At 38.9% G+C, this 27,788-nt stretch overlaps 2 protein-coding genes across 2 annotated transcripts; both read right to left on the bottom strand.

Moving 5' to 3' along the window:
- Positions 1 to 9,817: 9,817 nt before the first annotated feature.
- Positions 9,818 to 11,891, bottom strand: LOC145040570 (uncharacterized). Its single transcript, XM_078988482.1, has 2 exons — positions 10,040 to 11,891; positions 9,818 to 9,903 (listed from the first exon to the last, which is right to left on the bottom strand). The coding sequence occupies exons 1-2, from the start codon at positions 11,889 to 11,891 to the stop codon at positions 9,818 to 9,820; spliced, it is 1,938 nt and encodes a 645-aa protein (XP_078844608.1).
- Positions 11,892 to 16,216: 4,325 nt separating this feature from the next.
- Positions 16,217 to 16,864, bottom strand: LOC145040569 (uncharacterized). Its single transcript, XM_078988481.1, has one exon. The coding sequence runs from the start codon at positions 16,862 to 16,864 to the stop codon at positions 16,217 to 16,219; it is 648 nt and encodes a 215-aa protein (XP_078844607.1).
- Positions 16,865 to 27,788: the final 10,924 nt, after the last annotated feature.

Genomic DNA, 27,788 nt, shown 5'->3' with positions numbered 1-27,788 from the left:
AGGGACATGTCTTATTTGGATGAGATTGACCCGGAGATTTTAACTGGAGGTGGCCAGGAGATAAACACCGAAAATACAATCATTGATCAATGATGATGAATATAGGGTGCTGGAATGTGAGGGGTTCGAACTTAAGGCCTAAACAGGAGGAAATAAAAAATGTTATAAGAAGTAATAATCTGTCTTTGTTTGCTATTCTTGAATCACAGTTGAGGTTTAATAAGCTGCAAATGACTTGTAATAATGTTTTTGGGAGCTGGATGTGGATTTCAAATCAAGACATGAGCCCTAAAGGCACTCGTATTATCATTGGATGGGACCCGGATGAAGTTATTGTCATGCTGTTGGATGCTAATAGTCAGGTGATGCACTGTCAAGTCATTTTCATTAAGGAAAATAAGAGATTGTTTTGTTCTTTTGTCTATGGCTGCAATTATTATATAGACAGAAGAAAACTTTGGAGTTCCTTGGAAAAACATTATAATCTGGTAGCTGGATAACCTTGGTTGATTGCTGGAGATTTTAATGTTACTAGGGAACTTGTGGATTCGATGGCTGGTCACTCAAAAATATCGAGAGGTATGGTGGAATTTAATGAGTGCATTAATCATATTGAAGTTCAAGATATAAATTGTAATGGGTTACACTACACCTGGAATCAAAGACCACGTGGGGCTTCTGGGGCTTTGAAGAAACTTGATCGTGTGCTTGGGAATCATAATTTTATTGATGAATTTCCGAATGTGTTTGCTAATTTCCAGCCTTATCGGATTTCAGACCATAGTCCTATGATTATCAAATTCCCAATTAAAAGGAAATTCAGGATCAGACCATTCAAGTTTGTTAATTCGCTTGTGCTGCTAGATAATTTTCTTCCCATTGTTGATAGTGTTTGGAAAACTGATATTGAAGGGTTTGGAATGTTTCGGCTCTGTCAGAAACTGAAGCTTTTAAAGAAACCTCTCAGGAAATTGTTAAATGCTCATGGCAATTTTGCTGAAAAAGTTTCTAAATGCAGAGAAGAATTATGTCGGGTCCAGGAAAGTCTTGATTTAGACCCATGCAATGAAGAGCTGAGATTTGAAGAAGGAATTTACCTTCAATCCTTTTTTAATGCTAGCAGGGAAGAAGAGAGTTACTTAAAGCAAAGAGCTAAAGTGCATTGGCTTAAGGAGGGAGATTCTAATACTGCTTATTTTCATAAGGTAGTTAAAGGAAAAATGAACAGGAACAGAATTGAAACTATCCTTGATGGAAATGGAAATTGGAAGGAAGGGGATGAAGCTTTTAAAGTCATTGTGGATTATTTTGGTGAATTCCTTGGAGTGGAACATGATGTTGATCCCATTCTTAGGCCGGATGATCTAGTTTTCAGAAAACTGGACAATCAGCAAGCTTTAGATATGATTAAAGATGTTACTGATGAGGAAATTAAGGCTGCACTTTTTGATATTGATGATGATAAAGCGCCTGGCCCTGATGGTTTTTCGTCTAAATTCTTTAAGAAAGCTTGGATGATAGTGGGGAGTGATTTTTGCTTTGCTGTTAAAGAATTTTTTCTGTCAAAAAAGATCTTGAAGGAAGTTAATGCTACTGTTATTGCTTTAGTTCCTAAAGTTCAGACTCCAGGCAAGGTTGGGGACTATCGGCCGATTTCTTGTTGCAATGTGATTTACAAATGCATTAGCAAAGTTATTGTTAACCGTATTAGAGAGCATCTTGGGTGCTTGGTTTCGGATAATCAGTCGGCATTTATCCCAGGGCGTTCTATCTTGGATAATATTCTGTTATCTCAAGAACTTGTCAGAGGGTACCATATTAATAGGGGCTTTGCTAGATGTGCTATGAAAGTTGATATTCAAAAAGCGTATGATACAGTCAATTGGAGTTTTTTGCGTAATATATTGAAAGAGTTTGGATTTCATGAGTCTATGATAACTTGGATTATGAATTGTGTTACTACTTCTTCATTTATGATCAATATAAATGGAAGCTTTCATGGGTTTTTCCAAGGAAAGAGAGGTCTTAGACAAGGCTGTCCTCTGTTTCCTTACCTCTTTACTCTTGTAATTGAGGTTTTTAACCTAATGCTTAAAAGGAGAATAAAGGAGAGTAATGAATTTAAATATCACTGGAGATGTAAAGAACAGGAGCTCACTCACTTATGTTTTGCTGATGATCTGATGGTTTTCTGTCACGGAAATTCTGGGTCAATAAAAGTGATTAAAAAGGCTATAGATGAGTTTGCTAATTCAGCAGGTCTTATTCCAAATCTGTCCAAAAGCCACATCTTTTTTGGGAATGTTAAGGAGCATTTTAAAAGGAAAATTTTGAGGATTCTTCCTTTTGTTGAAGGTAAACTTCCTATGAAGTACCTTGGGATCCCCTTAATTTCTACTAAGCTTTTTATTAGAGATTGTAAGGGTATCTTAGAAAAAGTCAAGAAGAGAGTTAATGACTGGAAAAATAAGTCCTTGTCTTATGCTGGAAGACTTCAATCGGTTAGTGCTGTTCTTGCTACTATTCCTGTCTACTGGGCTTCTGTGGTTCTTATTTCGAAGGGTATAATTAAAGAAGTTGAAAGAATAATGAGGAACTTTCTGTGGAGTAGTGGGCAAAATAGTTAGGGTGTTGCTAAAATCTCATGGAATAAAATATGCAAGCCAAAGATATATGGTGGTCTCGGGCTGAATAATCTCAAAGAATGGAACATGGCTCTTCTTTCGAGTAGAGTATGGAAGATTATTAGTGGGCATGATTCACTATGGGTGAAATGGGTTAAGCAATATCTTCTTGAATGTAGAAGCTTTTGGGACGTGGGAACAAAGGATAAGATGAGTTGGAGTTGGAGGAATCTAATGAAGATTAGACCGGTTTTGCGAAATTTTTTTTATTCTCAGGTTGGTAATGGGGAAAATATTTTCATGTGGTATGATAATTGGCATCAATTAGGACCCTTGTGTTATGTTTTGACACCGAGGGAAATAAATAATGCTGGTTATCATATTAAGGATAAAATCAGAGATGTGATATCTAATGAGGACTGGAATTGGCCGATTGATTGGATTAGAAGTATTCCTCAGCTTGCAGAATATCCTGTCCCTAGACTTGTTAGGGAAAAGAAGGATGCTGTTTTTTGGTTAAACAAGAAAGGAGTTCCTGTCCCTTTTGCTGTGAATCAAGTTTCCAAATCCCTTATTGTTCACGAGATGAAAGTTGGCTGGTATGATCTTGTTTGGTTCCAACAGAGAATTTCAAATCATTGCTTCATCCTATGGCTGGCTATTCTTGGAAGACTTAGAACTCAAGACAGAATGAAAAAATGGAAATCTAGGTGTAATTTCAGGTGTGCTTTCTGCAATAATCAAAGTGACTCCCATTGTCATATTTTTTTCGAATGTAAATTTTCACAGGAAGTTTGGAATAATGTGAAAAGGATGGTCAATATCACTCATAAGGAAGGTAATTGGTTTGAGATCATTGATGAATTGCAAGTGACTTTAAAAAGGAAGAACATTGAAAATTTTATAAAGAAATGTGCTCTTGCTGCTACAGTCTATTATATTTGGAATGAAAGAAATAAGAGATTGTTTGGAAAAGAAACTAATTCCATTGAAATTGTGGTTCATAGAATTATGGATGATATTAGATTGAAGTTATTTGGTCTCAAATATGGTTATTTGGGGTTGAATGTTGAGATTTGTAAACACTGGAATGTCCCAATTAAAAATGTTAAAGGACCTGATGGGGATTGATTTGAATTATATGTGGTAAACAGAAATGGTTGGCAGGGGAGTTGCCATGGAGATAGGAAGGTGAAAATTAGGAAGGATTGTAATAAAAATGTGAATTTAATAAATTGGGTGAAAGGGTATTCTTGTCTTTTTTGGGATATTAATAAATTGGAAGAAGTTATAGTGAATTGCTTGTTTGCTATTGGTTTTGATTTTATGGTCTGGTTGGAGGATTGGCGGGAGAATGATTTGAGAAATAAAAATTACTGGTGCCGCTTTCTTGTTCAGGGGCTTATCGAGAATTGGGTTGATGAAGATGTGATTGGGTTATCCTTATTCAAAATTGATTATCGCAATTTTTTATGGAAGGATGATAACAAGCGAACTGGTGATTCTCATTATTGGGATGGAAGAAATAAAACTAAGGGCAATTTTGACATGCGGCAATGTTTGCTGGCTAGGAACCGATGGCAGGATTGTGATTGCAGAGTTGATTTGGTAAATAGAAAGAAGAATTTTAATAAAAGTGAAAGGTTAAGGAATTGGATCAAAGGGTATTATGGTCAAATTCAGGGGGGAAATAAAATGGAAGAATCTTTTGTGAATTGCTGCTTCGGTTATGTTATTGGTGTTATGGATTACCTGGAGGATTGGAAGAAGATAGATTTGAAGAATAATTATTGCTGGGATCTATTTCTTGAACAGGGGATGAGCGAGAACTGGGGAAATGAATTAGCGATTAGGTGTCTTATATGCAAGGCCGGTAATTGCAAGTTCTTATGGATGGAGGGCAGAAGGCGTTGGAGTGATAAACAACGAAATCTGGGTTCAATTGAGAAGGATAGTAAGCAAGGGCAATTTGGGAATTTTCCTGTTTTTGAAGAGTTTTGCTGCTGGAATGAGATTAATGGGGGCTGGTTAGCTAAACAAAGGGTTTGGAATAATACAATTGAGAGTATTTTTCCTTTTTATATAAGTACAAGGAGGCAGGGGCAATATGGTCATATTTATGTGAAGGGTGCTGAAATTTATCCTTTTATGATACATCTTTGGAATTTGGCTGTTAAGGGGCGAAATCGGAATTATTGGATATGGATGAATTCACTTGCTCATGAAGGAGATCATTTCAAATATTTTTACAATGGAATTGACGGTTATGGGATTTTTACCAATTTTTCCCTTAAAATTGGATTGCAACTCGGTTTAATCCCGAGTATCATTTGGTTTATGCCTTATGATGTGGTCACTTTTCATCAATATATGGAATTTATTTTCATTTATTGTGAATTCCCGCCTTGGAAACAAGGTTTGTATTTTCAAGGATTTGATGGAAATGGGAGTTTTATCATTTTTTCCCTTAAAAATGAATTGCATCTTGGTTTGATCCCAAGTTTCATAAGAAGTTTTTTTTGTGAAGTGGGTTTCATAAATTTGCATATGGGTTTTATCCCCATAAGTTGTGTTTTTTATCCTATTCATTTAGGATTTTCCACAATTGTGGGTGCCACTACTGGTTCGATCAGTAAGTGGTGGGCTATTCACCCGTCAATAACCAGGCTTGGGTACGTCATCCTTAGACTGTACCACCATTTTTTTGGCATTTTTTGGTTAACAAAATGTCACTTTTTGGCCAGTTCAAACCCGGAAATTCTAGTTGGATGGTTTTCCTTCTTTTCCCATAAAAAGAATCTAAATCTTGGTTCAAGTCCAAGTAGTATAGTCATGTGGTTTGCCCCATTTTTCCAAAAATGGATGATTTTTACCGGTTCAAATCTGGACTGTTTAGTTGGTCGGTTTTTCTTCTTTTTCCATAAAAAGAACTTAAATCTTGGTTCAATTCCAAGTAGTTTAGTCATGTGGTTGGCCCCTTTTTTCCAAAAAAGGATGAATTTAACCGGTTCAGTTCTGAAAATTATAGTTTGGTTTTCTAACTTTTTCTGTAAAAAGTTCAAAAATCTTGGTTCAATGCTCTGATACCAATCTGTCACACCCCAAAACCGATAACAACAGAATACGTTTCGGGGTGGATGACGTAGTGTACGGTATCATCACAATTGCATAATAGTAAAAGCAAGAAACATACAACCATTTCATTTACATAATAAGTGTATTTACAAGTGTGTTTTGTAATGTTCGATAAACACCAAAAGTAAACAAAAATAAGAGATGGGTCTTGCATGCTCCATCTTCTCCAAAAATGCTGCAGTTGTACCTGTCTATCTTTGACCTGAAGATACAAGTTATTTTGAAAAGAATATCAGCATAAAGCTGGTGAGTTCATAAGAGTTTTGTGTGAGTTCTTATATAAAAAGCGTTAGAACCATTAGTATGAAAGCTGAAGTTTATAGTCATAAGTAGTGGTAAAACCTAGAAAATCCTATATTTTCCAGAAATGTATAGTAAGTGAAAACCTTTAAGAAATATGATGTTTCTATCTTTGAAAACCATTTATCGTAGAAGTATAATAGTGACTCACCAATAAGTAAAGCAGTATGGTAAGTTATACTTGAAGTAAATAATAGTGGTGCAACTTCCTTTTGTATTAGATACTTGTTTATTTCGGGATATTCACTTTATCTTTTGATTAGCGTTTTAGTACGGTTATAGTGTATTTCTTGTATGTTGCCAATAGGGTGAGTAATAGCGGACCCCCATGACCTTCCCGGTCATGTATAGTGTAGTAGAGCAAAGGCATCCTTGGACTTGTGCGGCTCAGACTGAAGTTATCAGTCGGGATGTAATAGCGTCTTCCCCGTATAGATCTATACATATAGTGTCGTCTTCCTATCGGAAAACTTCGGGCGTAGTGTGTAGCAAATAGAGTGTCTCGTAGTGGGTAAATGAGTTAACTTATGATTTGTACTTTCTCTTGTATTATAGTGGAGTAGTCTTTTGTATAACTTGTGTTGTATTCTCTTATTAGTGTATAGTTTCATAATAGAGAGAATTATAGTAGTGTAGAGTAGTAGTTAAAACAAGGGATAGAGACTTTAACTATACCTATTATAGTTAACTTAGTGTGTGTGGTTCTATTCAGGTTAGTGATTTAGGCATCTAATGAAATAAGAAGTACTCATAACCCGTACTAATATACGAGATATATAACTAAGAAATCAACGACAGTCGGACGGATAACCACTACCCTAAGCCCACAATCAGACAAGAACAGGAAATAAGGCGAGCTATCGGTCCTAAGTCCTTCAAGTCTTACTTATATAAATATATCAGTGTGATTACATTTTTATAAAGGGATTTAGTAAATAAAAGTATTGTAAAAGAGAGACATTTAAAACTTATTTGTCTATTCAAAATAGTTTTGAAAACAAATGATTGATTTATAAGGCATAGTGATAAATCACATGTGATTTGAACTACAGGTAGTGAATCACATGTGATTAATTCTGTAATATGAAAAATTGTCTTGTATAACTTTTCATAAACATGTATATTCAACTTGTATCTCCCCCCTAAAACATATAAAACATTTGAAAGGTTCATTAAAGGGGTATGAACTCACCTGAAATCGCGTAAATCGGGTAAATCGGGTAAGAGTGTCGGCTGAGCGTTTTGTTCCAAATAATGACTTGTACACCTTTAGGACCCTAATGTCATATGAAAATATGTGTTTAATAATAAATTAATCATTTTATGCTTTCCGTTTAAGTATTGAGGCATTCTAGCATCAATTCGGGGTTTTAGGGCCTAGAAGGGGTTCCCGGGAGTGATTTAAGGCTAAAGAGGATTTACGGAAGGATCCATGAGCTCACTCCCTTGGAGTTTACGGCCTAAAGGCCACTCCTTGGGATTTTACGGCCGTAAGCCCCCTAGGCTTGGCCGTAAGCTCATGTGGTCTTCCAAATTGCATGATTAAGGCCTTATTTCACTTCCTTACTTTAATGGTATGTGTCTTGGACCAATATGGAGGGATTAAACTCTTGTTTTGTGACATTTTGGGGAGTTTACGGCCAAGACTTTTTGTTGGGCCGTAAACTCCATTAAATCCTTCAAGATGGATGTTTAAATGGTACAACATGTTCTCATTCACCTTAGGTAAATCCTAGAAGGCCTTACAATGAGTTTTGGGATAATTTGGCATGAAATTTGGGGAGTTTACGGCCCAAGAATATCCTTGGCCGTAAATTCTTCATTTGGCCTCAAAATGGGAAGTTTAATGGTACAACACACATCCAAAGGTCTTAGCTAAATTCCTTACATGCATTTGAGAGGTTTTGGGACTTGTTTGACACAAAATCTTGGGTGTTTACGGCCCAAGCTTAGCCTTGGCCGTAAACTCCTCTTTTTGCCATCAAATGATGTTGTTTGATGCATTTAAGCCTTCCTTGTTGTCAAGTCTAAATTACCAAACACCCTAGATGAGTTTTTGGGACATAAACATGGGTTTTTGGGGTGTTTGAGGTGTTTACGGCCTAAGCACAAGCTTGGGCTGTAAACTCCTTTTTAAGCTTTAATTCCTTGTGTTTTAGTGTCCAAACTCTCCTAGGTTTATGCCTTAATTAGTCCATGAGCTTAAAGGAAGGAAAAACAAGGTCTTTGGCATGATTTTGGGGGTTTATGGCCTAAGGGGCTTCTTAGGCCGTAAACTCCTTTTTGGTCCTTGTTTTCTATGATTTTGGTCTCTAAATACAGTGAAGTATGTTTAGATTAAGATAGGGAATGAGTCCTTACGTTTGGAAGCCGGAAATTCGCGGATTTGGGGTCGATTTCGGGTCTAGAGAGAGAAAGTAGTGAGAGAGAGAGGTGAAGGTGTGGTAAAAGAGTTCAATTGTAGTGTCCATTTGTTTATATTTGTTTATTGACGACTCCAAGCATTACCAAAAATAACATATAGTGACGCATTCCGTTAGTGAAAATAGGGTTTGTAACGGCAATATATTTGGGGTTGTCACATTTGGTTACATCCCCCAACATCTTCGGCCAAAAGAAATGTTCTTTAAGCACCTGCAAAGTTTTGGTAATGCCAAAATGACCAGCCAAACCACCACCATGAGCTTCACGAATCAACAACTCCCGTATTGCATGTTTTGGGACACAAAGGCGATTGCCTTTGAATAGAAAGCCATCTTGAATCACAAATTCACCATTAGGACCACCTGCACATTTCAAAAACATATCTCCAAAGTCCATATCATATTGATAATGGTCCTTTAGAGTTTCAAATCCCAAGAAACGAACATCCAAAGTCACCAATAATGAGTAACGCCTCGAGAGTGCATCAGCCACCACATTGCTTTTGCCATCCTTGTATTTGCATGAAAAATGAAAGGATTGCAAGAACTCCACCCACTTTGCAGGTCTTGTGCTCAACTTTTGTTGCCCATTGATGTACTTCAAGGATTCATGATCAGAATGCAAAATAAAATGATTTGCACGCAAATAATGACTCCAATGATCTAAAGCACGAACAATAGCATAAAACTCCTTATCATACGTGCAATAATTCAAATGAGCACCACCCAACTTTTCAGAAAAATAAGCAATAGGATGTTTGGATTGGATCAAAACAGCCCCAATACCAACTCCACTTGCATCACACTCCACTTCAAATGGTTGAGAAAAATCTGGAAGAGCCAAAATAGGAGCATCACACAATAATGCCTTGAGTTTCTCAAATGCCTTTTGAGCTTCTTCTCCCCATGCAAAGACTCCTTTCTTCAAACAACCTGTCATGGGACTTGCAATGGTGCTAAAATCACGAACAAATCTTCTATAGAAAGAAGCAAGACCATGAAATGATCTAACTTCAGAAATGTGAGTAGGAATAGGCCATGACTTGATTGCTTCAGTTTTGGATGGGTCTACGGACACGCCATTTTTTGAAACCACAAAACCCAGAAATGCCACTTCTTCCACTAAAAACGAACATTTTTCTTGCTTTCCATAGAGTTTTTGAGCTCTAAGCATCTCGAAAACCTGTTTTAAGTGCACCAAATGATCCTCCAAGCTCTTGCTATATACCAAGATATCATCAAGGTACACAACCACAAACCTGCCCAAAAAAGATTTTAGCACTTCATTCATTAGTCGCATGAAAGTGCTAGGTGCGTTAGTTAGACCGAAAGACATCACGGTCCATTCATACAAGCCATGTTTAGTTTTAAAGGCTGTTTTCCATTCATCCCCTTCACGCATACGAATTTGATGGTAACCACTTCTCAAATCAATTTTTGAGAACACAATAGAACCATGCAACTCGTCCAACAAATCATCAACTCTAGGAATAGGAAATAGGTATTTTATGGTGACATTATTAACAGCCCTACTATCAACACACATCCTCCAAGAACCATCTTCTTTTGGAACCAACAAAACTGGAACAGCACAAGGACTTAGGCTTTCACGAACATAACCCATTTTCATGAGTTCATCAATTTGTTTTTGCAACTCTTTTGTCACCTCCGGATTACATCTATAGGCAAATTTATTAGGCAAAGGAGCACCCGGAATAAGGTCAATTTGGTGTTCGATACCGCGGATTGGAGGCAAACCCGGTGGTAATTCGCTTGGAAACACATCATGAAACTCCAAAAGCAAATCAGCAATAGTGTTTTCTCCATGCACCATCTTCTCCACCTTTGCATGCTCTTTGGCCACAAGCATGTAAATAATATCACCTTTGTCAAGAACTTGCTCCACCTCCCTTTCACTAGCAAACATAGAAAGATTAGGTTTTTTTACTTGTTTAGAAATCATGGACCTTATGGCCGTTGGGGACATGGGTTTTAACACAATTTTTTTATTATTGTGTTTCAACTCATATTCATTGCTCCTCCTTCTATGTAACACGTCCCTATCAAATTGCCAAGGACGCCCCAACAAAATATGACATGCATCCATAGGAATAACATCACACAACACTTCATCTTCATAAGACCCCATCGTTAGACCAACTCTAACCTGTTTTGTCACCTTTATTTTGCTTCCATCATCCAACCAATGAAGAACATATGGTTTTGGGTGGTTTGTTCTAGACAAACCCAATTTGGTCACCATTTCATTAGAAGCAACATTAGTACAACTTCCACCATCAATAATCAAACTACACCACTTGTCTCTAACCAAACATTTGGTGTGAAACAATTGGTCTCGTTGATCCACATCAGCCACGGTTTGAACCCCTTGAGTTTTAAGGGTTCTAAGCACCAAAACTGTATCATACACCGGTGCTTCATACTCTACCTCCTCCTCTTCTTCCTCTTCTTGTTGTGTATCATAAAAAATACCCGTCAACCTCTCTTCTTCCTCCAACTCTTCACGACATTCAATGGCCTCCCTTAAAGTCACCACCCTTTTGTTTGGACAAGCATTTTGGTAATGACCAAAACCTTGACACTTGAAACATCTAATTTTCGCCAAACTAGTTTCTTTGGTACCACTAGTAAGTTTAGGAGCAACGGGAACACTACTAGAGCTAGAAGGAGTAGAAACAGAATTTTGTCTATTGCTAGACTCGGGCTTGGACCACGACTTTGACTTGGGACTTTCGAGACTTGAACTTGAACACCCACCATAACGTGCTTTGGTTTGCCCCTCCAACTTCAAAGACAAACCACAAAGAGTTCCAATATCAGCATAAGGATATAACTCCACAACATTGGCAATGTTGTAGTTCAACCCTTTTAGAAAACGAGTCATTTTTTGTTCTTCAATTTCTTCAATATCCCCCATCAAGGACAACTTCTCAAATTCATCAATGTATTCTCCAACACTCATTTTTCCTTGCCTCAAATCAGCAATCTTCTTGTAAGTGGCCATTCTATGAGTAGAAGGAACATATCTCTTTCTTAGCTTTCGTTTTAGAGAAAGCCAAGAACAATTTTTTTCTTTGCCTTCACGGGTTCTCTTGGCCTTAAGCCCTTCAAACCACAATGAAGCACCACCACTTAGCTTGAGAATGGCATACTTGCAGCTTTTTTCATCATCCACTTCTTTGTACTCGAACATTCTTTCAATCTTCCTTTCCCACTCCAAGTAGCGTTCAGGATCAGTTCCACCAACAAATTCAGGCAATTCAGACACCTTGAATTCTTCCACAACCCTATGTTCACCACGGCGGGGTTGCCTTCGATTTCCACCTTCTTGGATGTTTCTTAATGCTTCTCGAAGATTTTGTAGAAACTCTGGATCATCAAAATCCATTTTGCGCTCTGATACCACTTATGATGCGTGTATGGGCTTGATTTAGTGAGTAGGGTAGTGTTTAGGTAAATTAAGAGAGAATAGCAACCACAAATGATATGTGAATGGAAAGAAATAGATAGATTAGTATAGTAACAACTCAAGACCTATTAAGTTGTATACCGATGAAAACAATCCAAGACCTATTGGATTGAGTTCGTATCAAGTCAAGAACACGTCCCAACAAGATAATTTGAGAATTATAACAATAATTCAAAGTGAAAATAATGGTTCTTTGATTAAAATTCGTGCATTACTTTTTCCATGCATAATTTGGCTTTATATGAAGCCTTTATTACAAATTTAGTGGTTACAAGCCAACCAACCAATTATTCATTAAAACTAGTAAATAGAAATTAAGGTAACTCTTGAAAGAACACAAAAAACGTCCATGAGACTTGTGAATGAAAAAAAACGGCTATGCTTCATTAAGGAGCCATAAGAAGCATTAAGGAGTCATCATAAGCATTAAAGTGTAACCCTAATCCACCAAAGAGTGTCAAAAACGGCTAGGAGGCTTTATGAAGCAAATAGTAACGTTTTTAGCACTTATGAAGCCTTAAAAATGTTGCCCTAGTCTTCATGCAACCTTAATTCAATTTGTGGGTTACCATGCACAACCCAACCATTGAGCCCAAACCACCTTCTAGCCCACTAGTAATCACTAATCCATCACATTTTGGGCTTTCATGATCCATGCATGGATCATCCCCTCCCCCTTTGAAAGGAATTAACCTCAATTCATCAAGTCCATCATCATCAAGATAAGGTGAAAGATCTCCCACATTAAAGGTAGCATGCACTCCATGGTCTCCTCCTAAATCTACCTTGTAAGCATTATCATTGACACGTGACACCACTTTATAAGGACCTTCGGCTCTTGGCATTAACTTGTTTTTCCTTTTGTTAGGAAAACGTTCTTTCCTCATATGCACCCACACCAAGTCACCATCTTGAAAGACACGTGGTTTCCTATGCTTGTTTGACTTCTGTTTGTACAACTCATTCACAGCTTCAATCTTCTCACGAACTTGTTGGTGTAGTTTCATCATGGCCTTCAACTTGTCATTAGCATCCTTGTGAACCAATTCATCCTTTGGCAATGGAATCAAATCCAAAGGCATGTAAGGATTCACACCATACACCACCTCAAAAGGAGAGTGACCTGTAGCATAAGTAGGAGAACGATTATAGGCAAATTCAGCATGTGCAAGTTTGATGTCCCAATCTTTTTGAGTTTTGCTAACCAACCCTCTCAACAAAGCACCCAAAGTTCTATTAGTAACCTCTGTTTGCCCATCCGTTTGTGGATGATGGGATGTACTAAAAACTAACTTAGTACCCACTTTCCTCCATAAAGTGTTCCAAAAGTAACTTAGAAATTTGGAATCCCTTTCAGAAACAATTGTTTTAGGAATACCATGCAAACGAACCACCTCTTTAAAATACAAATCAGCCACAATAGATGCATCATTGGTTTTATGACATGGCACAAAGTGAGCCATTTTTGAAAACCTATCCACCACCACCATAATGGAATCCTTCCCCCTTTGAGTTCTAGGCAAAGCCATAATGAAATCCATGGACACATCTTCCCAAGGACGAATAGGAACTGGCAAAGGAGTGTAAATACCATGCTTGAAAGTTGTTTTCGCCATATGACATGTAACACACTTGCCCACTATGTGGGTTACATCCCCCAACATCTTCGACCAAAAGAAATGTTCTTTAAGCACCTGCAAAGTTTTGGTAATGCCAAAATGACCAGCCAAACCACCGCCATGAGCTTCACGAATCAACAACTCCCTTATTGCATGTTTTAGGACACAAAGGCGATTGCCTTTGAATAGAAAGCCATCTTGAATCACAAATTCACCATTAGGACCACCTGCACATTTCAAAAACATATCTCCAAAGTCCATATCATATTGATAATTGTCCTTTAGATTTTCAAATCCCAAGAAACGAACATCCAAAGTCACCAATAATGAGTAACGCCTCGAGAGTGCATCAGCCACCACATTGCTTTTGCCATCCTTGTATTTGCATGAAAAATGAAAGGATTGCAAGAACTCCACCCACTTTGCATGTCTTGTGCTCAACTTTTGTTGCCCATTGATGTACTTCAAGGATTCATGATCAGAATGCAAAATAAAATGATTTGCACGCAAATAATGACTCCAATGATCTAAAGCACGAACAATAGCATAAAACTCCTTATCATAAGTGCAATAATTCAAATGAGCACCACCCAACTTTTCAGAAAAATAAGCAATAGGATGTTTGGATTGGATCAAAACAGCCCCAATACCAACTCCACTTGCATCACACTCCACTTCAAATGGTTGAGAAAAATCTGGAAGAGCCAAAATAGGAGCATCACACAATAATGCCTTGAGTTTCTCAAATGCCTTTTGAGCTTCTTCTCCCCATGCAAAGACTCCTTTCTTCAAACAACCTGTCATGGGACTTGCAATGGTGCTAAAATCACGAACAAATCTTCTATAGAAAGAAGCAAGACCATGAAATGATCTAACTTCAGAAATGTGAGTAGGAATAGGCCATGACTTGATTGCTTCAGTTTTGGATGGGTCTACGGACACGCCATTTTTTGAAACCACAAAACTTAGAAATGCCACTTCTTCCACTAAAAACGAACATTTTTCTTGCTTTCCATAGAGTTTTTGAGCTCTAAGCATCTCAAAAACCTGTTTTAAGTGCACCAAATGATCCTCCAAGCTCTTGCTATATACCAAGATATCATCAAGGTACACAACCACAAACCTGCCCAAAAAAGATTTTAGCACTTCATTCATTAGTCGCATGAAAGTGCTAGGTGCGTTAGTTAGACCGAAAGGCATCACGGTCCATTCATAAAATCCATGTTTAGTTTTAAAGGCTGTTTTCCATTCATCCCCTTCACGCATACGAATTTGATGGTAACCACTTCTCAAATCAATTTTTGAGAACACAATAGAACCAGGCAACTCGTCCAACAAATCATCAACTCTAGGAATAGGAAATCAGTATTTTATGGTGACGTTATTAACAGCCCTACTATCAACACACATCCTCCAAGAACCATCTTTTTTTGGAACCAATAAAACTGGAACAGCACAAGGACTTAGGCTTTCACGAACATAACCCATTTTCATGAGTTCATCAATTTGTTTTTGCAACTCTTTTGTCACCTCCGGATTACATCTATAGGCAGCTTTATTAGGCAAAGGAGCACCCAGAATAAGGTCAATTTGGTGTTCGATACCGCGGATTGGAGGCAAACCCGGTGGTAATTCTCTTGGAAACACATCTTGAAACTCCAAAAGCAAATCAGCAATAGTGTTTTCTCCATGCACCATCTTCTCCACCTTTGCATGCTCTTTGGCCACAAGCATGTAAATAACATCACCTTTGTCAAGAACTTGCTCCACCTCCCTTTCACTAGCAAACATAGAAAGATTAGGTTTTTTTACTTGTTTAGAAATCATGGACCTTATGGCCGTTGGGGACATGGGTTTTAACACAATTTTTTTATTATTGTATTTCAACTCATATTCATTGCTCCTCCCTCTATGTAACACGTCCCTATCAAATTGCCAAGGACGCCCCAACAAAATATGACATGCATCCATAGGAATAACATCACACAACACTTCATCTTCATAAGACCCCATCGTTAGACCAACTCTAACCTGTTTTGTCACCTTTATTTTGCTTCCATCATCCAACCAATGAAGAACATATGGTTTTGGGTGGTTTGTTCTAGACAAACCCAAGTTGGTCACCATTTCATTAGAAGCAACATTAGTACAACTTCCACCATGAATAATCAAACTACACCACTTGTCTCTAACCAAACATTTGGTGTGAAACAATTGGTCTCGTTGATCCACATCAGCCACGGTTTGAACCCCTTGAGTTTTAAGGGTTCTAAGCACCAAAACTGTATCATACACCGGTGCTTCATACTCTACCTCCTCCTCTTCTTCCTCTTCTTGTTGTGTATCATAAAAAATACCCGTCAACCTCTCTTCTTCCTCCAACTCTTCATGACATTCAATGGCCTCCCTTAAAGTCACCACCCTTTTGTTTGGACAAGCATTTTGGTAATGACCAAAACCTTGACACTTGAAACATCTAATTTTCGCCAAACTAGTTTCTTTGGTACCACTAGTAAGTTTAGGAGCAACGGGAACACTACTAGAGCTAGAAGGAGTAGAAACAGAATTTTGTCTATTGCTAGACTCGGGCTTGGACCACGACTTTGACATGGGACTTTCGAGACTTCAACTTGAACTCCCACCATAACGTGCTTTGGTTTTCCCCTCCAACTTCAAACACAAACCACAAAGAGTTCCAAAATCAGCAAAAGGATATAACTCCACAACATTGGCAATGTTGTAGTTCAACCCTTTTAGAAAACGAGTCATTTTTTGTTCTTCAATTTCTTCAATATCCCCCATCAAGGACAACTTCTCAAATTCATCAATGTATTCTCCAACACTCATTTTTCCTTGCCTCAAATCAGCAATCTTCTTGTAAGTGGCCATTCTATGAGTAGAAGGAACATATCTCTTTCTTAGCTTTCGTTTTAGAGAAAGCCAAGAACAATTTTTTTCTTTGCCTTCACGGGTTCTCTTGGCCTTAAGCCCTTCAAACCACAATGAAGAACCACCACTTAGCTTGAGAATGGCATACTTGCAGCTTTTTTCATCATCCACTTCTTTGTACTCGAACATTCTTTCAATCTTCCTTTCCCACTCCAAGTAGCGTTCAGGATCAGTTCCACCAACAAATTCAGGCAATTCAGACACCTTGAATTCTTCCACAACCCTATGTTCACCACGGCGGGGTTGCCTTCGATTTCCACCTTCTTGGATGTTTCTTAATGCTTCTCGAAGATTTTGTAGGAACTCTGGATCATCAAAATCCATTCTGCGCTCTGATACCACTTATGATGCGTGTATGGGCTTGATTTAGTGAGTATGGTAGTGTTTAGGTAAATTAAGAGAGAATAGCAACCACAAATGATATGTGAATGGAAAGAAATAGATAGATTAGTATAGTAACAACTCAAGACCTATTAAGTTGTATACCGATGAAAACAATCCAAGACCTATTGGATTGAGTTCGTATCAAGTCAAGAACACGTCCCAACAAGATAATTTGAGAATTATAACAATAATTCAAAGTGAAAATAATGGTTCTTTGATTAAAATTCGTGCATTACTTTTTCCATGCATAATTTGGCTTTATATGAAGCCTTTATTACAAATTTGGTGGTTCCAAGCCAACCAACCAACTATTCATTAAAACTAGTAAATAGAAATTAAGGTAACTCTTGAAAGAACACAAAAAAACGTCCATGAGACTTGTGAATGAAAAAAAAAACGGCTATGCTTCATTAAGGAGCCATAAGAAGCATTAAGGAGTCATCATAAGCATTAAAGTGTAACCCTAATCCACCAAAGAGTGTCAAAAACGGCTAGGAGGATTTATGAAGCAAATAGTAATGTTTTTAGCACTTATGAAGCCTTAAAAATGTTGCCCTAGTCTTCATGCAACCTTAATTCAATTTGTGGGTTACCATGCACAACCCAACCATTGAGCCCAAACCACCTTCTAGCCCACTAGTAATCACTAATCCATCACATTTTGGGCTTTCATGATCCATGCATGGATCATGTAACCCAGCCATATTCGATAGTGCTAAACGCCCGGCTCAACGACTGATCGACCATGGAGTCCGCCATGGTGTAAAAGTCCCTATTCCCAAGCCATCCAGGGAAGAGTATTATAATCAGAAGTCGGAGAACAAGAGAAAGAAGAAGAGAACAACATAAGACACCCCGCAATAGTAACCAGCGAGTACTATGTACACCGCTACAATGCCTACTACGTCAGCACCTGCCAATCGATATGATGGAAACCTTCCGAAGTGTGGAAAATGCAACTTTCACCACACCGGAGTATGTCGGGAAATGAAGCGTCTGAAGTGCCACAGAAAAGAACACACCGTCCGTTATTGCAGGGCACCGGTTCAACCGATCTCCCAAGTCCTCAGAGCTGAAGAAAACCAAGCCTGCTATGGCTGTGGTGAGAATGGACACGGTCAGAAGGACTGCCCAATAATAAGGAACTCAGGAGCGGATGGATGCATTCTGATGATCACCGCAGGAGAATCTACCCCAGAGTCGTCGACGAGTAGTGGTACGTTTTCAAAATAGTAATTACTTTTATAAAAAATAGTTTATATTCATATAAGATTAAAATTTGGGGATGAAACTTAAAAGTAACTATATCAACTCACATGTTATAATAGGCCACAATATTCAAGAGAACTAAAATATCCCTTAGAGAAGCTATTATGGCTCACCATATCCATCAGGGCTGTGCGTAACTAAGGTTGTTTTCCCATCATATTTAGTCATGAAACACCTTAATTCTAACTCATCTATGTGTCGTCACATGAATAATAGGGGCCATAGACGTTCAGGGCATCCGTCAACACTCGAACCCTACATCAAGCGGTGAGTTCATACCCCTACTCTTTTTCACTATTTTTAACTATTTTTAAGGGGGGGGGGGACACAAGCAAAGTACAAGAGGTTCCTTGTACTCAAAACTTGTTTTCATGTGTGTGTTTCACATTTTATATGCTTTTAACATTGATTACTACCACTGATAACGGTTTGAACATGCAGATCACGTAAACATATATTTGTGAAATGGGTTTTAAACTGTTATGTTTTTCATATATTTCACAAATGCCTTTCCACATTTTATCAATTAAAAGCATGACATTAGAACATTTGAACATAATACCTGTACACTGTTTTGTCCTCGGTAACACTCCACGGAAATACGCGAGTGGAGGACTATCATATTATTACTAGTAAATTTGTTAATCCGTATGATTGGAGACACGTCCTCGGAGAACACTCCATAGAGATACGCGAGTGGAGGACTACACCCGTAACCAGAATCTCTGGGATTTAGAGAGCGTGACTTGAGTGTATAGATCTATACGGGGCTGACTACCCCACACCTGACTGCTAGCTACAGCCGAACCGAAAGGTTCAAGGGTGACGAGAGTTATAAGGTGATGTGGACTACTTATTGCCACATTTAGTCTATTGTATAGTTATGGAACTCGCAATTAGGATAACAGAGATTTACGCAATAGTAATAATGAATAACGTAATACATCTTTTACATTGATAACCAACAGTAGAGAAAGTATGAGACTTTCCTGGGGAACGTTTACATAACAAGAAAAGGGTAACAAACCGGATAACTTTACATCTTTCACAATTGGTAAAACACAATCAGTAAGGTATGGGACTTTACTGGGAATACATTGGTACCTAACCAGAACAGTATATCCACCCAGATAACCTAACTGTACATTTCACAAGGGTAAACATGTTTTCAGTGTACAACTTTACTTTACATGTTGAGAAACAATAACCAACCTTTTTAAGAAAATATGGGATTTTCTTGGTGTGCGTAACATTTCAGAAACAGAAAGGAAACTCAAACATTTTCATAAAACAAAAACCGCTTATGAACTCACCAGCATTATGCTGATTTCCAAACCGCTTGTGTTCTCAGGTCAGCATTAGAACAGGTATCCGAAGATCATTTTGTTCCAGGTTGGAGTGCGCAGAAGATCAGTTCATTTTGTATTATATACTATCTATCACAAATGTATAACTTTACTATTGTAGCAACTGCAAAACTTTTCAATATGTAATGTATGGTTGTTCTACTTTACTTACTATGTGCATTGGATTTGATACTCAACATGGAGTCAACCCCGAAAATGTTTCCGCCTTCGGTTTTCGGGGTGTGACAGATTGGTATCAGAGCCCTTGTTTATAGTGAATAAAGTATACCAAACCTTACATGGTATAAAACTATAAACACTAAAGGGCCTAAGTGCTCTGAATTTAAAAGTATCATCAAACTACAAGTATTTTCAAAAGTATACAGGTATACCGAACCGTCGAGATCCGTAAATACAAGTAGAATAAAACATAAGTAAATGGGTGTTGCATACTGTGGTTAAACCTGGATAGTTATGTAGTCGTGTCTAGGATCAATATAGCCTGGCCAACTATATTCATTCGAGACACGGCCAACATGTGTTTGGGAGTGACTGTGGTATGCGGCATGCCTAAAACTTACCCTAATATCACAAACATCGAGCCAGTGTCGTCGCGAATCATGAAATACTATGGGAGTATTTCTCGAACCAATCCTTTGTAGAAATCCTCGGTCACGTATAGATCCTTGATCATTCCGTTAGCGATAGTTTACCTGCTTTGATAGCTCTTTCCTGCTTTATCGCTTATTCAATATATATATATATATATATATATATATTATATATATATATATATATATATATATATATATATATATATATATCTATATAGATATATATATATATATATATATATATATATATATATATATATATATATATATATATATATATCTGTCATATCTATCGATTCGATTCAGAGGACTTACCATCCTCTCTTTTCTTGATCTTATTAGATCAAGATGCCTCCAAGAAAGAGACCCAGCTCCAAGACCAACAATCCTCCTCCGCCACCACCTCCTCCTGAATTTGACCCTGTAATGTTCCAGGCAGCTGTTACTGCCGCAGTAGCAGCCGCCATGTCTCAAATGAACCCCACTAGTTCAGAAGGTGGTCCCCAACCCCAAAACCAAGAAAATAGCCATGGACGCCGAAAGGAGGGTTCCTATAAAGATTTCATGAACGCAAAACCTACACATTTCAATGGCACTGGAGGTGTCATTTCCCTTTCTCGATGGTTCGAGAAAATCGAATACATCTTCGAAATCTGTGCTTGTTCGGAATCTAATAAAGTAAAATTCGCAGCCTGTACCTTCATTGATAAAGCTCTAACTTGGTGGAATGGCCGAGTCAAATCCTTGACCCTACCTGTAGCGAATGCCATGGGTTGGGAAGCCATGAAAGAACTCCTGTTAGCTGAGTATTGCCCTAGGGGCGAAATGCAGAAGTTAGAGCATGAGCTCTGGAACCTGAAGATGAAGGGTTCCGATATTGTCGCATAAACTTCAAGATTTGATGACTTGGCACTACTTTGTGCGGGATTGGTTACCCCGGAGAGTAAGAAGATAGAGAAGTTCATCTGGGGGCTGACCCAACCAACTAAGGGAAACGTTTTAGCAGCACGTCCGGATACCTATGATAGTGCCAAGAGCTTAGCCCAAACCCTAATTGATCATAGTGATGATGTCGAAGAAGCCACCACCACTCCTGAGCAGACCAAGTATAGTGGTGAGAAAAAGGAAATTAGAGACCTCGCGAGCATCCCCGAAGTCTGTAACTTTCCTGATGTCTTTCCAGAAGAGCTTCCAGGAATTCCTCCCGAACGTCAGGTAGAATTTTGCATTGACCTAATTCCTGGAGCTACCCCCGTAGCAAAGTCTCCGTATCGCTTAGCTCCAGCAGAAATGCAAGAGTTAGCCAGCCAACTCGATGAGTTACTCAGCAAAGGTTTCATCAGACCGAGTTCCTCACCCTGGGGAGCTCCGGTTTTATTTGTAAAGAAGAAAGATGGATCCTTCCGGATGTGTATCGACTACCGTGAGTTGAACAAGTTGACCGTTAAGAACCGATATCCTCTTCCAAGAATAGACGACCTCTTCGATCAACTTCAGGGAGCCAACTACTTCTCAAAGATAGACCTTCGGTCAGGGTACCATTAGCTACGAGTTCAAGAGAGTAATGTTTCCAAAACAGCTTTCAGAACTCGATATAGACACTATGAGTTCGTAGTGGTGCCCTTCGGTCTAACCAATGCACCGGCTGTGTTCATGGACCTGATGAACCGGGTGTGCCGTTCCTTCTTAGACAAGTTCGTTATCGTGTTCATTGACAACATCCTCGTCTACTCTAGGAGCAAAGAAGACCACAAACAACACTTGCGGCTAGTGTTGGAAACCCTTAGATCCGAGAAGCTGTACACGAAATTTTCCAAGTGTGAATTCTAGATCCGGAAGGTAACTTTCCTCGGTCACGTAGTAAGCGATGAGGGTATTCATGTGGATCCTTCCAAGATTAAAGCGATAGAGAATTGGTTGGCACCAAAGACACCCACAGAAATCCGTCAATTCTTGGGTCTCGCCGGCTATTATCGAAGATTCATCCAGAATTTTTCCACAATTGCCAAACCCCTAACCACTCTAACGCGGAAAGGTGTACCCTTTTGTTGGAGCGAAAAGCAAGAATCAGCGTTCCAAACGTTAAAGCAAGCCTTGTGTAGTGCACCTGTTCTGTCCCTACCTGAAGGAACGGAAGACTTCATTGTCTATTGCGATGCATCCAATCAGGGCTTAGGCTGCGTGCTTATGCAAAGAGGAAAAGTGATTGCTTATGCCTCAAGACAGTTGAAAGCACATGAGGTCAACTATACCACGCACGACTTGGAGTTAGGAGCTGTAGTCTTTGCACTGAAGATTTGGAGACATTATCTCTACGGAACCAAGTGTACGATCTTCACTGACCATAAAATCCTACAACACATCCTCAATCAGAAAGACCTAAACATGAGGCAACGACGATGCGTAGAACTACTTAGCGATTATGAGTGTGAAATCCGCTACCATCCCGGTAAGGCCAATGTGGTAGCAGATGCCCTTAGCCGAAAGGAAAGTTCAAGCCGAAAGGTGAAGACCCTGACGATGACTATCCATTCCCATTTATCCATCCAAGTCCGAGACGTCCAGATAGAAGCCCTTAAACCCGAGAACAAATCAAGTGAAGCCTTAAGGGGAATGGATAAGAAACTTGAGATCAGAGGTGACGGAGTCTACTGCTTCATGGATCGAATTTGGATTCCAAAGTCCGGAGGAGTCAGGGAGATTGTCATGGAAGAAGCACACAAGACCAGATACTCCGTTCACCCAGGTTCAGACAAGATGTACCTAGACTTCAAGAAACAATACTGGTGGCCGAACATGAAATCCGAGATCGCTACGTTTATGGGCAAGCGTCTGACTTGCGCCAAGGTGAAAATTGAGTACCAGAAACCCTCGGGTCTGCTCCAGCAACCCGAGATACCTGAATGGAATTGGGAGATGATTACCATGGACTTCATCACCAAGTTACCCAAATGTCCTAGTGGGTACGATACCATTTGGGTAATTGTCGATCGTTTGATCAAATCCGCTCACTTCATCTTGATTAAAGAATCGTTTAAGATGGAGAGACTTGCACGGATCTACATCCAAGAGGTAGTTCGAATGCACGGTGTACCTACGTCCATTATCTCTGACCGAGACAGCAGGTTTACCTCCAGATTTTGGCAGTCTCTTCAGAAGTCTCTTGGAACTAAGCTTGACATGAGCACGACTTATCACCCTCAGACCGATGGATAGAGTGAGAGAACTATCCAAACCCTGGAAGACATGTTGAGGGTTGTGTCATCGATTTCAGCAAGTCGTGGGACACACATTTTCCTTTGATCAAGTTCTCGTACAACAACAATTATCACACCAACATCAAGGCTGCTCCATTTGAGGCCCTATACGGTCGTAAGTGCAGATCCCCTCTGTGCTGGGCCGAGGTAAGGGACACGCAGTTGGCCAGGAGTCGATTTCCCGACAGTACTCTCACTGGTCCAGAAATCATCCGTGAAACCACCAAGAAAATCATCCAGCTCCGAGAACGATTGAAAGCATCACGAGATCGCCAAAAGAGTTACGCTGATAACCGTCGGAAACCTTTGGAATTCCAGGTTGGAGACCGTGTCCTGTTGAAGGTCTCGCCCTGGAAAGGTACGGTATGCTTTGGAAAGCGTGGGAAACTTAACCCTAGGTACATTGGACCATTCGAGATCCTCGCCAGGATCGGTCCAGTAGCCTATAAACTCCGTTTACCTCATGAACTTAGAAACATTCATCCTATCTTTCAAGTCTCTAATCTTAAGAAGTGTTTGTCCGACGAAACCCTTGTGATCCCTCTTGATGAAATCGAGATCGATGAGAACCTGAACATTGTGGAAGAACCAATCGAAATCATGGATCGAGAGATCAAACACACGAAACAAAGTCGCATCCCGATAGTGAAGGTTTGCTGGAATGCCAAGCGGGGACCAGAGTTCACTTGGGAGCATGAAGACTCAATGAGACAGAAATATCCGCATCTCTTTCCAAATCCATGATTTGTACCGTAACTTTGAATTTCGGGACGAAATTCCCTCTAACAGGGGGATAATGTGACAACCCAAAACTTCTAGCCATGTAATTGATCTGTGTTAAGCACTAAAACTCGAGTTCATTATCTTTTGTTACATCTTGTGGTTCCATTTGAGTGCTCTAAACTTAGTATAACCTGGATATAAGCTCTAGAAGGAGTTGGAAAGTGCTTAAATATCACAAAATCGGACCAAACACACTAAATAAGGTGTGTGTGGCCGCACACCCAAACGTACACACCCCCACAACCTCACTCTCAAACCCTTATATGGATGGATACCCCTTCATTCATTCATTTGGATGTTTCTCTTCTCCCTCTACTTTCTCTCTCTAAAATCATCAACCAAGAACACTTGGAAAGCTTCCAAATTGTGATCTACTCCATCTTCAAGCTAAGTATAGTGGTAAACACTTTAATCCCAAGATTAAAACTTACCATATTCATCATGTTCATCATCCCTTGAAGGTGTACGGCCACACACCTTCATATGGGGCGGCATACCTTCAAACCTCCTAAGTGTGAAGAGCAAACACTTCAAAAGTCATCAAATGGACTCAAATGAGGAGTGTATGGCCACACACTCCTGTGTACGGCCGCACACACACTCTGTACGGCCGCACACTCTTGTGTGCTGCCTCACACACACTCCTGGCCGCACACCCCAGTCGCACACTCATTTTCAAGGCCATACACTCACTTTAATGCCCATATTTGGCCCTAAACTTGCATAAATCTTTAAGCCTGGATCCTAGGGTACTTATTCTTAGTAATTCCAAGCCCTAAAGGTGTTTTCCCATCATGTTTAGTCATGAAACACCTTAATTCTAACTCATCTCTGTGTCGTCACATGAATAATAGGGGCCATGGACATTCAGGGCATCCGTCGACACTCGAACCCTACATCAAGCGGTGAGTTCATACCCCTACTATTTTTCACTATTTTTAATTGTTTTTAAGGGGGGGGGGACACAAGCAAAGTACAAGAGGTTCCTTGTACTCAAAACTTGTTTTCATGTGTGTGTTTCACATTTTATATGCTTTTAACACTGATTACTACCACTGATAACTGTTTGAACATGCAGATCACGTAAACATATATTTGTGAAATGGGTTTTAAACTGTTATGTTTTTCATATATTTCACAAATGCCTTTCCACATTTTATCAGTTAAAAGCATGACATTAGAACGTTTGAACATAATACCTGTACACTGTTTTTTCCTCGGTAACACTCCACGGAAATACGCGAGTGGAGGACTATCATATTATTACTAGTAATTTGTTAATTCGTATGATTGGAGACATGTCCTCGGAGAACACTCCACAGAGATACGCGAGTGGAGGACTACACCCGTAACCAGAATCTCTGGGATTTAGAGAGCGTGACTTGAGTGTATAGATCTATACGGGGCTGACTACCCCACACCTGGCTGCTACCTACAGCCGAACCGAAAGGTTCAAGGGTGATGAGAGTCATAAGGTGATGTGGACTACTTATTGCCACATTTAGTCTATTGTATGGTTATGGAACTCGCAATTAGGATAACAGAGATTTACTCTAGAGTAATAATGAATAACGTAATACATCTTTTACATTGATAACCAACAGTCAGGAAAGTATGGGACTTTCCTGGGGAACGTTTACATAACAAGAAAAGGGTAACAAACCGGATAACTTTACATCTTTCACAATTGGTAAAACACAATCAGTAAGGTATGGGACTTTACTGGGAATACATTGGTACCTAACCAGAACAGTATATCCTGTCACACCCCGAAAATCAAAGGCGGAAACATTTCCGGGTGGACTCCACGTTGTGTATCAAATCCAATGTACATAGTAATCACAGTAAACAACCATTACATTACATATATACGAAAGTTTACATTCGTTTCAAAAGTAAAGTTATACAAGATATACATATGTATCATATTAACAAAAGTTGAGACGAGTCTTCCACAAACTCCGTCTTCACCAAAAGAGATCACCGGGTACCTGTCTAACTTGGACATGAGAATACAAGCGGTTTGAAAATCAACATAAAGCTGGTGAGTTCATAAGCGGTTTTGTTTTATGAAAATGTATCGGTTTCCTTTAGTTTCCGAAAAGGTTTGTTATCCAAGAAAATCCCATATTTTCTTATGTGAAGTTAGTTTAGTTATCATTTGTTACCAATTTGATTACGTATTGTATTTTACCCCAGGAAAATCCCATATTTTCCTAATTGTAAGACCAGTTGTATATCACAAAGTATAGTTTAATACACAAAACTATATGTTGAAAATCTTGGGATCACTATCCCGTAAGAGATATAAGATAGTTTGACACATGTGAAAATACTGATTTAAGATCATGGGACTACTATCCCGGACTAGACACGAGATAATTTGATATATATGGAAATATAGATTAAAAACAATGGGATCACTATCCCGGACAAGATATAGATTTAGACCATGGGATTATCATCCCGTGCTTGATATAGATTGAATTCATGGGATTACTATCCCGTAATAGATATAGATTAAAAACCATGGGATCACTATCCCTGACAAGATATAGGTTTAAACCATAGGATTACTATCCCGTAATAGTTATAGATTCAAAACAATGGGATTACTATCCCGTATAAGATATAGTTAAAACCATGGGGCAAACATCCCGAATTAGATATGAAATACCATAATATACACGAATTGTAGATAGAAAGTAGTTTGATAACCTTGGGACTAACATCCCGAACTAATTACAAGATAGTTTGATATACTAAGAATAATATTTGAAAACCATGGCATCACTATCCCGGACTAGATACAAATTAGTTTGATAAAACCATGGGATCACTATCCCGAACGAGATATAGATTCTAAAACCCAAGTTGTGAATAAACTAATATTAATACATGTTGTGAGTCGAGTAACCATGCTAATACGACAACGAGACCTCCTTGATGTTAGTCAGACGTCGAAACGATATCCAGAAATTTGGCACCCCAGGCATGCCCGCCTAACTGTAGCTAGCAGTTAAGGTGTGGGATTGTCAGTCCCGAATAGATCTATTCACAAATTCCGCGCTCTCCCTCTAGGAGACTCTGGTTACACTTCCGGGGAGGATTTACTGATCATCCATACTAGACTATCTCACAAACTAGTACTAAACTATTCACAGTGTTCTCATACGACATCGACATACAGAAGATTATGAAACATAATACAGCGAATATAGATACATACAATGGAATTATCTGACAATACATTCAAATGATACGGAGATAAACTGAATCAGACATAGTTTATCTAATAACTCTATATAGATATCAGTACATGATAAAACGAACAGTAAAGAACCCCAAATTATTCCCATAATAATTTGATTAGTTTGGTTATTTTCTTAACTAAAATACATTTAGTTGTAATTAATAAATCATTCCTTATGCTCAGCATAATACATAAGGAGTAAAAGAGTTTATAAGTTTGTCAGATATATTTGAAACATATCAATGTTATGATTTGAAAACAGTTATAGTTTGCTTGTATTCCCCCCTGAAAACATTGAAAAACACGGAAAAGGGCGTAGGGGTATGAACTCACCGAACGAGA

Source organism: Lactuca saligna, chromosome 4 (genome assembly GCF_052625555.1).
Source record: "Lactuca saligna cultivar CGN05327 chromosome 4, ASM5262555v1, whole genome shotgun sequence".
Classification (NCBI taxonomy): Eukaryota; Viridiplantae; Streptophyta; class Magnoliopsida; order Asterales; family Asteraceae; genus Lactuca; species Lactuca saligna.
Note: the sequence above shows the minus strand (reverse complement) of the source record. Positions and strands in the feature narration are given on the sequence as shown.